The 11,113-nt window shown below is 45.5% G+C and overlaps 1 protein-coding gene across 1 annotated transcript; it reads right to left on the bottom strand.

The window, feature by feature from the left end:
• Positions 1–846: 846 nt before the first annotated feature.
• On the bottom strand, positions 847–11,107 carry LOC118023885 (U1 small nuclear ribonucleoprotein C-like). The gene is made up of 5 exons (XM_035025335.1): positions 11,034–11,107; positions 7,758–8,033; positions 6,000–6,194; positions 3,493–3,639; positions 847–1,165 (listed from the first exon to the last, which is right to left on the bottom strand). Exons 1-5 carry the CDS (start codon positions 11,053–11,055, stop codon positions 1,110–1,112), a joined length of 696 nt encoding a protein of 231 aa, XP_034881226.1. The 5' UTR covers positions 11,056–11,107; the 3' UTR covers positions 847–1,109.
• Between the last annotated feature and the right edge of the window lie 6 nt (positions 11,108–11,113).

Genomic DNA, 11,113 nt, shown 5'->3' with positions numbered 1-11,113 from the left:
GTGCCCCCCATAGGAGACTCTTAATCATAGGACACAAACTGAGGGTTGCTGGAGGGGAGGGGGATGGGGGGATGGGGGAATGGGGGAACTGGGTGATGGACATTTTTTTTTTTTTAAAGATTTTATTTATTTATTTATTTGACACAGAGAGACAGCAAGAGAGGGAACACAAGCAGGAGGAGTGGGGGAGGGAGAAGCAGGCCTCCCGCCGAGCAGGGAGCCCAATGCAGGGCTCGATCCCAGGACCGAGATCATGACCTGAGCCGAAAGCAGTCGCTTAACCAACTGAGCCACCCAGGCGCCCTTGGGTGATGGACATTAAGGAGGGCACGTGATGTAAGGAGCACTGGTTATTATATAAGACTAATGAATCGCTGACCTCTACCTCTGAAACTAATAACACACTGTATGTTAATTAATTGAATTTTAAAAAATTTAAAAAAAGAAATGGCAGTGTTAACAATTGTCGATACAGAATATATGGGTGTTCACTGTACACATCTTTCAAATTTTCTGTATACTTAAAAGGCTTCATAATTAAAAAACTGGAACATAATGAAGTCAAAGGAGTCTAAATGTAATGTGGTACCTTCCTGGAACAGAAAAACGACGTTAGCAGAAAAGCTGGTAAAATACGAATCAAGTGTACAATATAGTGAGTATTACTGTACTAATGCAAATTTCCCAGTAAAGGTACCATGGTTTTATAAGATGTCAACATCAGGGGAAGCTGGATAAAGGGAACTCCCTGTACTATCTCTGGGAATTGTCTATAAACCTAAAATCATTCCAAAATAACAAGTCCTTAAAAAGCGGCAACCAGTATGCAAAAGCTACAAGTTTTTATTTTATTTTAGTACGTGTATAATCGAACAACTTCAGGATCCAATTTCTACAACAATGACCTTCCACACGTCTCTAATTTGGCACAGAGACTCCAACCAGGAAGCACGTTTCCACGGGACCACGTATTGGGCAGAAGGGAAGCACGTCCATGCCCGCTGCCCGGACACCAGTGCCGCGGGTCAGACAGGCCTCGGTCCTCGGAGGAGGGTGAAGCCGCCCTCTGGGCAACAGCCCCCTTGTTCTCCTGGCTCCGGGAGCTTTCCTTAGTTCAGCAGAGATGCGGGCTGCACCGTCTGCTTGTGCAGCACTGACTGAAGAACTGCAAAGAGGAGGAACCAGCAGCATCAATGTACGTGCCCTGCCGGGTCTGCAGAGGGCCCAGCGGGCCCACAGCCCTCCAGCCGCGCCCACCTGTGCAGGCAGAAGCACACGGACCTAGCTCCAGCCACAGCAGCGTCTTGCCATGCTTGGGGCGTCTTAAAAGCTGTTCGTGCGTATTATCTCATTTAATCCTGGTGCCTGGTGCTAGGTCTCATCTTACAAAGGACTGGGGGACACCTGCCCCCATCCCCACCTTCGCTGAGTTATAAACACTTCACCCAAAGGTCCCTCTCTAACCACAGGAGATCCTGGTGCCTCTCCCCTCCAGACACCCTAACACCCAACTTCTTCCAACACCAGCTCTTGGCTTCATGGCAGCCCTGCAACCAGTCCTTCCCTCAATATGTCTGCAGTCCTTCCACTGTGAATGGACGTGGCTGAAATCCAAGGACCGTGTGGTGGGTAAGAGCACAGAGCATGGAGTCCCATGGTTCGTGTGCAGTCTCTGCCCCACCAGACACCATTGTGTGACCCTGGCCAGGCTCCTCACTCTGAGCCTTAGGTGACTCGTGTGGAAAAGGGAGATCATCTCACTACGTAGCTTGCAGGGTTGTTTGAAGACTAATTGAAATTACCCCATGCCTTCCACATGATGAGAACTCAATGCATGGTACCCACTACTCTTATACCTTGTATAGGCGTGCTTCACGTTTTCACTCTTGTTTTTAAAAATGTTTTCTCTATTACTCCTGGAATTTGGGGCTGAGAGGGCCCTCAGAAGCCAGAGAGGGCCATCTTAGGGGTAAGGAAAATTCTCAAAATTTCCCCAAAATGAGGTCTATCACATGAGGATCTTCAGATGAGACAGACTGTCTAGGTTCCCAGGAGGGTAGGAATCACAACCCTATGTCTGTTCCATGTCTTGCCACCATTTTATAAACACACATCCTTTATACTACAACCACAGCATGTATATCTTACAAAACTATGTTTGACTAAAACATAGAAGATGAAACTTCACTTTATTTTTTTAAAGTAAACTCTACCTCTAACATGGGGCTTGAACTCATGACCCCAAGATCAACCGACAGAACCAGCCAGGTGCCCCAAGGATTGAGACTTTAAAATGGCAGTAAATGTCATGAAAAATGTGTCCTGCATGAAGAACAGAGAGGGAAAAAGGCTTATTTTCCTAAGAGCTGGGGCTTAGACACCAAATCTCAAAAAAGAACAGTGACCAAGAAGAACTCTGGGCAGCGCCTTTACTTGGGCTCAGTAAGCCTGAATGCCTAGAAATGAAGTCAGCAAAATGCCTGCTTGGCTGCCTTACCCAAGCCAGAGTGCATCTCAGCTCCTACCACCACCTTTGTGCCTTGGGGGGGCTGGGGGCAGCTTGGGGGCATCTGGCCTCATCTCTCCCGGCCATACAGGAGGAAAGGCAGCACCAGGCCTGCACTGGGGAGGAAGACAGAGGCAAAGCCTCAGAAGTAGGGCTGTGTATCAATCATCAGGACCTTAAGTCTGAAAGGTCAGGTCCCTGTCCTCCTGCCAGGCGGCAGGGAGGCTGTGCATCTCCCTGAGCCAAGCAGAAACAAAGTGCACACCTCTGAATGACATCAGCGATACACAGGCGCATAGGTACATGACATTCAACCTCGTGAGAAGATTCTCCCTTTGCCAACTCCTTGCAATCCTCCTGAAGAGTCACAGTCAGGGAGAGAGTTTCTAGCAGTGCTGGTGTTCCATTGACACCTCCCTGGCCCTTAGTAATCTCCTTTCTTAACTAGAGGGAGAGCAAGCCTTCAGCTCAGAGACTGAGACAGGCAATAGTTTCTGGCAGGAATACTCTTTTGTGTTCTCTTTATTAGGGTTATCTTCTATTTTACAGCGACTGACAATAATGTCCATTTATGTCAGAGATATATTTCCCTTAAGTACATTTGCAGCTTTAAAGGCCGGGGGGGACGGGGAGCAGACTAGGAAATAATAGATTTCTATATGGTAAAAACATCACACACTTTCCTGCCTACCGCTATAGGCTCTTGTCACATCCAGTAGCTTAGAACTACACTGACCATTTAGGTAGCCACTAGCCACAGGTGACTACTGTATAATTACTATGTGATGATACTCAGTTAAATTAATTACAATTAAACACAATTGAAAATTCAGTTCCTCAGTCTTATCAGCCACGTTTTAATAGCCACATGTGGCCCACAGCTATCATAGTAGACCATACAGCTGTAGAACATCTCCTCTGTTGCAGAAAGGGCCACCGGACAGCATGAGCCTAGAATGCCACTCCCAGCTCACCTGGCTACTCACCTGGAGGTGGTGCGAGAAGGCCTGGTTTCTCCCCAAGTAGTGGACGCTTGGCACGCTTGGGATGGGGGCATCCCAAAGGAGCAGATCTCTTGGAGGGGGCTGCTGGAAGCAGGGGAGGGGCAAACAGACCTTTGGGGTTGCCCAATCCTGCAAAGAACGAAAACCAAAACATAAACAGGAAGATACGTGATGAACCTGGTTCCAGCTGCTCTCCCCAAAGGGACTTTTCCTTAATCTTTAGAAAGGGGCTGAGCAGGGAGCACCTGCCACACACAAATCTCAGCTCCTCCGAGCTCTACCAAGTCCTCTCTGGGTCCAGACTAGGCCTCAGTGTTTATCCAGGGGCCGGCAAACTAGAGTCTGGGGGCCAAATCCAGCCTGCTGTCTGTTTTGGTACGACCTGTGAGCTGAGATGGTTTTCTTGTTTTTAAATGGTTATATAAGTATGTACATAATATCCTTAACTTTGCTTCTTGACCTGTAAACACTAAAAATTAACATATTTACTATCTGGCCCTTTAAGAAGTTTATAAACCCTTCGTCTAGTCCATGCGTGCATGCATGTCTTGACATCCTGATTCTCCACCCTCACCTTTTCACAAGTGGGTTTTGTTCCAAATGTTGTTACACTTGGACTATATTTTCTCAAACATCAGAAGCAGTAAGGTTTCCAGACAGGTCATAAAGGCAGATCCGTAACACATGTGAAGTACTCTGTTCCTGAGAATCTAACATCCATCCTCCGGAACACTGGCCTGGACATGGTCATGGCCTAGCACTCTGTCACCCTCCCTTGGGCAGTCAATCTGCCCTGCTATCCTCACCCTGTTGAACAGGGCATTTTTTTCCACAGTTCATGCCAAGGCCCTGAAGCAAGCACCTAGCCCTTTCTGAGGGTCTGAAAGAATTTTGTTTTTAAACTTTCGGCAATGATAAGAAGCATTCAGAGCAAAAAGATCTCCTGAGCCCTTCTCTTCTTAACTCACTCACTTCTCACAGGAACCAGGTGGTAAGAATGCCCAGGGGTGGACCAAGGGACTGGGCTGAGGCACACGGGAGCGTGGTGAGTGCAGCAGAAGGAAAGGAAGGAACACAGGGTAGCAGGAAAGCCCAGGCTGTGACGGGAACAGAGAAAACTTGAAACTATACTCCCAATCATCCCAAAAGTCACCAGGTCAGAAAGGGAGGGGGCACAGAAATGTTCGCCCCTAGGGCTGTGGATCGTCAACACAGACTGACTTTGCCAATAAAAGACATACACATGTACAGCGACCAAAGCAAGAGGACACATTCCCTCTATTTTGATCCACAATAATAGTCAAAGTGCAAATACTGCGCTCATAAGAGTTTTGGCTAAAATGATCCCTGCTCACATAAAAGACCAAAGCAATATTTGACTCTTAGGCACAAATGCATCCGAGGTCCAAATTTTATTTAAGGCCCAGGAGAAAAGCCGCCTTTCCACAAAGTCTTCACTGCCATCTTTGTCTTTAACATGGCAGACTGAAAACATGCTCTCATCCAGTTTCTTCTCTGCTCCCACTGTTAATACACAAGGAGAACAGAAGAGACAAGAGTGTACGAATATTTGGAAGATGAGGAACAGGGGGAGTAGGGACTAAGTAGAGGAAGCTGCATTGTAGGTGCCTACAGAGGAGTTAAAACTCTACCCTTGGGGCACCTGGGTGGCTCAGTCAGTTAAGCAGCCGACTCGTGATTTCAGCTCAGGTCATGATCTCAGGGTCGTGGGGTCAAGCCCTGTGTCAGGCTCCGCACTCAGCGGGGAGTCTGCTTGTCCCTCTCCCTCTACTCCTTGCCCTGCTCACGCGTGCACGTTCTCTCTCTCTCAGTCTTAAAACAAACAAAAAAACCTCTTTACCCTCAACAGGCAGAAAAGGCTCAGACACCAGACACCCCAGGAACCACAGGCATAATGGACACTGGGCTTGACTGGAACTCTGTACCCCAAGTGGTTAGTGCCACACCCAAGTCTCCTCCCAGAGGGAAGAGATGGATGTCTGATGAACAGGCTTGAGCAGCAGGATCCAGTTCGGCTGGAAGTGAGGCAACTCTGGGGATTTTCAGTTATGTAAGTCAGTCAGGTCTCCTTGTTTTAAGCTGAGTTAGGTCCCTGTCACTTACCATGGAAGGAGTCCACAGTAATACAACCTCATTTTAGGCAGATGTCAGATACTTTTTATGCCAACTACTCAGAAAAGCCTGGAAAACACTATGGGATTCAGAGTGCCTATTAAGGGAACACCATTTAAGCCATCCTCAATGCGGCCTCCAACCTTGATAGGAGAGCTCCTCTACACTTCCCCCGTGTTAAAACTTAGGCAACTCATTCAAGAGGAATGGCACCCACTGAAACCCCAGGTGTCTCCCCTAGTCTTCTGAAATCCTAGCATTCACTGAGAATATGCCAATGAACACTGCAATTGCTCTCAACTGTCCTGCTCTCTCAGAGCCACTGCGAGCTCTTATTCCTGGAGTGAAGCACTGACCTGGTGGTGGAAGGAGAGCCCCTCCTGGTCTGTCCCCTAACAATGGGGGCTTGGCAGGAAGGGGGGGATGAGGGCCCGAGAAGGACGGCTTTCCAGGGGTTGGAAGAAGTGGAGGCGGCTTGCCCACGACAGGGGTATTCCTGCCCTGAAATGAGGAATGATCACTGCTAGCCAAAGACTCGAGCATCTCAAAGCCTGGAAAAATGAAGAAAATAAATGGTCACCAGAAGTCTGCTGCAGAGGCTGGTGAGCTGCACAAGGAACAACTCGGGGAATTCAAGGAAGCCAGTTTTTTTCTGACTTGGAAGTTTCTATGATCAAAGAGAAACAGGATGTTAACTAGACTTGTTGCGGTCATCATTAGATGATATATACAAATATCAAATCATTATGCTGTGTATCAGTAACAGAATATGTCAATTATACTTAATCAATTAATAAATTACATAAGCACTCAGGGAAAAAAAAACCTATTGTGTTTTAAGTTTATGAGGCCCCCAACCCTGAGAAAGTAAGTACAATGAAAAATGTATAAAAATAAAATACAGGGGCGCCTGGGTGGCTCAGTTGGTTGGGCGACTGCCTTCGGCTCAGGTCGTGATCCTGGAGTCCTGGGATCGAGTCCCGCATCGGGCTCCCTGCTCGGCGGGGAGTCTGCTTCTCCCTCTGCCCTCTTCCCTCTCGTGCTCTCTGTCTCTCATTCTCTCTCTCAAATAAATAAATAAAATCTTAATAAATAAATAAATAAATAAATAAATAAATAAATAAATAAATAAATAAAATACATTCGGGGCGCCCAGGTGGCTCAGTTGGTTAAGCGTCTGCCTTCGGCTCAGGTCATTATCTCAGGGTCCATGGATTGAGCCCTGCTCAGCGGGGAGTCTGCTTCTCCCTCTCCCTCTGTGCTCTCTTACTTTCTCTCTCTCTCTCAAATAAATTAATAAAATCTTCAATAAAATAAAATACATTCTACATTTTATAAGATGAACGATTTCTTTAAAGCTTTAACATGGCCCTAGAAGTTCAGCTATGTTTCCCCACAGGGACAAGTGATTATTATTTCTTCTCACCTACTCAACTCAAAACAAGTAAACTGAAAAGTCACCATTTTAACGAGTTTGGCTCATAACTGGAATGCTCTTTACAACCTTCAAGATTAGGAACTACTTCTTTATGTTTACCATACACTTAAAAGATAATCTACAAATGTATCAATTAACAAGCTGAAACTTTGAATCACAAAAGTAAACTGATTAGGAACAGAAACTATTTCCAACGAGTCCATCTATCTATACAGAAGTCATCCTATTTATATATTAAAAATCTGATTCAAGGGACGCCTGGGTGGCTCAGTTGGTTAAGCGACTGCCTTCGGCTCAGGTCATGACCCTGGAGTTCCGGGATCGAGTCCCGCATCGGGCTCCCTGCTCAGCAGGGAGTCTGCTTCTCCCTCTGACCCTCCCCCCTCTCATGCTCTCTCTCTATCTCATTCTCTCTCAAATAAACAAATAAAATCTTTAAAAAAAAAAAATCTGATTCAAAAGGAAATTCAGCTTCAAAAAAAGCATTTTCGTCTATAAAGGTTACACATTAAAATAGTGTAATTCCTATGTGGAACATGTTCCTATCAGACACCTTTATATAACAGAAGTATAGTCTCTCAATTAAATAAAAAATTCTTAGCATTCTTTCACATATGGATTTGCAGAATAGGAATTCCTGGGATTTAAAATGGGGAGGGAAAACAGTGCCAAATACCTTCCAGTTGCCCTTTCCTGGTCTTCAGGTAGTCAATGAGCAGATTCAACTCATTCCCATACAAATGCATTCCCTCACTCAACAGGAAGAGAAGGCGTTGAATGCCCGAAGGGACAGAGTAGCTGGTCAGGCGCTCCCGAGCCAGGAAGTCGTCCACCAGATCTCCAGCCTGCAGAGCAATTCTAGCACATTCCTGCTGCTCCCGTTTTGAGAAAAATCTCCTGTATTCTTTAGCCACCAGCTCCAGGGCATCTTCCAGGGGCATATGACGATGTACTAGGGACAAGAAAGAGCCTGCTTTATATCACATGTGTGCCCTGATTCCTTTTAAAATCAGAAAATAACATAGTTAATCCAACTACATGTCGTTTAAACTGTGTCAGCTTTCAGTACAGATGTGACTGTCTACTGATCCAACTGGACTGGGACCCTCCAAAGCAGGTGCCCTGTCAATTGCACAATCAAACATTACATTGTTTCAAAATTATAACATGTGCAGCTTGGTTTACTGTTTCCATACAGACCCGCTTTTCACAATTGGACAGCTTCACACTACACTGATAGAGAGAGATGGAAATAAAGAGAGCAGAAACAGGTTCCATGTGTATCAATGGGAATTCTTTTTTTTTTTTTTTAAGATTTTATTTATTTATCTGACAGAGAGAGTGATAGTGAGAGCAGGAACACAAGCAAAGGGAGTGGGAGAGGGAGAAGCAGGCTTCCCGCCAAGCAGGGAGCCCAATGAGGGGCTCCATCCCAGGACCCTGGGATCATGACCTGAGCCGAAGGCAGACGCTTAACGACTGAGCCACCCAGGCACCCCTGCAATTTTTTTTTAAGATTTTATTTATTTATTTTACAGAGAGAGAGACAGCAAGAGAAGGAACACAAGCAGGGGGGAGTGGGAGAGGGAGAAGCAGGCTCCCCGCCGAGCAGTGAGCCCGATGTGGGCCTCGATCCCAGGACCCTGGGATCATGACCTGAGCCGAAGGCAGACGCTTAACGACTGAGCCACCCAGGTGCCCCGTCAATGGGAATTTTAACGCTAAACAAATCTAGCCTAAAAAAAGGCAGGATGCAACGTCAACCATCGCTGGCTACTAGAAAAGTTTAAAGGGAAAAAAAAAACCCTAAAAGCAAGGTATTTGATTTGGTTCCAGCAATCCAGGTGGATAATTTGAGACAAGCGTGATTCACAGAAAAAAACAAGTGGAAGCAGAGAACAGAGCCTTCAGAGAGGCGAGCAGGTGAGAAATAGGGCTGCTGGTTTTCATTACACACCTTTTAGTGTTCCTCTCTTCACTCTGTATGTGTAATACTTTGAAAAAAGGCAGACAGACAGACAGACAGACATGTAGTGCAGGGCTTCTAGGCTCTGTCGCTGCAGGCCGAGGAGTAACCCACAATCCTCTACGTGGCTCTGCAATCTTTAGCTCAGGCCTATGGGATCTTAAATCATGTTAAAAGCCTTTCCAGGTCAGGTCCGAGTGCTCCAGGCCCTAAATACTACATATAAAATAAATTCTAGACACTAGGAATGGCTTCTATGTAACTTAATGGCTGTACTCAATGCATAGGTGTCTTCTAATCTCTCCTAGGTTTACCTACTGAGAATAAGACTTCATAAAAGTTTAATTTTAGATGAGAGGCCCCTACCCTGCCTTGCCATGTATCACATCTAAACAAATTTAGGATCCAAGGGGCACTACAGAGCTACAGTGGAGATTATGGTATTTGGTTAAATCTTAAACTGTTTATTAAGGTTACATTTAGGAAGAAATATGAATGTATATTTGCCTACAGGTGCTGAAGCTTCATTGTTTGACTGTCTTAAATGTTTGTCTCAGCACAGAAGCAGCTCCATGGGCTTGTGAATAATGGCTGCATGCAAGGTATAAAACAAACTGTCAGCAATAATGCAATGTGAAAGAGAGGCCTACTTACTTTAGTGGTTATTTCCTAAATGATCTTGCATGAATGTAAACAGATGTGATTAGTCCTCTGCACAACCTGTTAAATTAAACTGTTCCCCACCCCCATCCCCAGGAAGTTGGGATTTGTAATTTTTCAAAGTATGCCTTTTCTTTTACATTTTCAGAATTTATGCATGACATAAATGGGGTTAGTCTTATTATTTGTTTAAAATAAATTAGGCATTTTCTACGTTTAGAAAAATCATCATTTCACACTCTCGGGAACAGTACTGAACAGGAGCTGACTAGGTGGGTACAGGCAGCTACATAGGGGCAAAGCAAATGGAATGGTCAGAGGAAAGGATGTCCTGGCACCCCCCAGATTATGGGACGCCGAGTGTTCCTCACTATTGTTTTTTTCAGATCCAACAGTATAGCTGGATTATAGGACATCAGTCTGACACCGACTTCTCTGAAGGTCCCAGAAGCCACAGGCAGGATATAAATTCAGCTACTAGTGCTCCACTAGGTATCTGCCCAGGGGAAAGGTCTCCTGACTTAGCAGTGAAAATCCTACATTGCTATGGAGACTCAAGCTGAGATGCGCCTGCTGGAGAAGCCTGCCTGGCTGCTGCCTACCCAGTAGAGGAAGGAAGCAGGGCTGGCCTGTATCTTGCACAGTGCCCAGTGCAATGAGGAACTCAGGAAGTGTGCACTGCACAGAACAGCACCAAGAGCTTCCACAAAGACAAGAGGACTATAGAACCCAGGCTCGTCTGGGTCTGACTCTAGGGGAGCTGCTGAGGGGCTCCACAAGGCAGACCCTCTTCTCTGGAAGCAGCAGCTCTGACCAGGAGGGAAATAGGAGGGTGGTCTAGGATGTGTGCATCTGCCTAAGTCTATGTATTTTGGGGAAGAAAAGGGCTCATTTTCGTGCACTCTCATGAGCCTAAGAATAATGAAATGTTTGAGATATCACAGGAAAGGCAAAGTTAGCAAGAAGGTTAGTCTAAGAGAATGCACGAACATAACTTCTCTTAGACTTACCATTGAGGGCAGAAAAGATGGTGGTGAGATTTGGTCAAAAGTTCCTCTACATAAGAGAACTGCCTTGTTACATAATATTTGGGACAAAACATTCTGGATTCTTAAGTAAGAAGCAATAAAGATGATTTAAGTTTCAGTTACCCTAATACACAGGAGAATACTTTGGGATACCTATTCAAGTCACTTCTTACTCAACTAGTTCCAGCTTAGTTACTGACAAATATGAACCTTCAAAGTATACCAGCATATAAAGAAAAACTCTTCATTTTTAAAGCAGGGTCCATTTTAAGTGATAGTTCTAGAGAGCTAAACTTACTTTTGATAGACTCATGAAGCATAATCACGGTGCAAGAGGAAAGTTTTACATTAGACTGTTCAACAAGAATGCAAAATGGG

This window comes from Mirounga leonina, unplaced genomic scaffold (genome assembly GCF_011800145.1).
Source record: "Mirounga leonina isolate KUSES-001 unplaced genomic scaffold, KU_Mleo_1.0 Mir_180, whole genome shotgun sequence".
Taxonomy (NCBI): domain Eukaryota; kingdom Metazoa; phylum Chordata; class Mammalia; order Carnivora; family Phocidae; genus Mirounga; species Mirounga leonina.
Note: the sequence above shows the minus strand (reverse complement) of the source record. Positions and strands in the feature narration are given on the sequence as shown.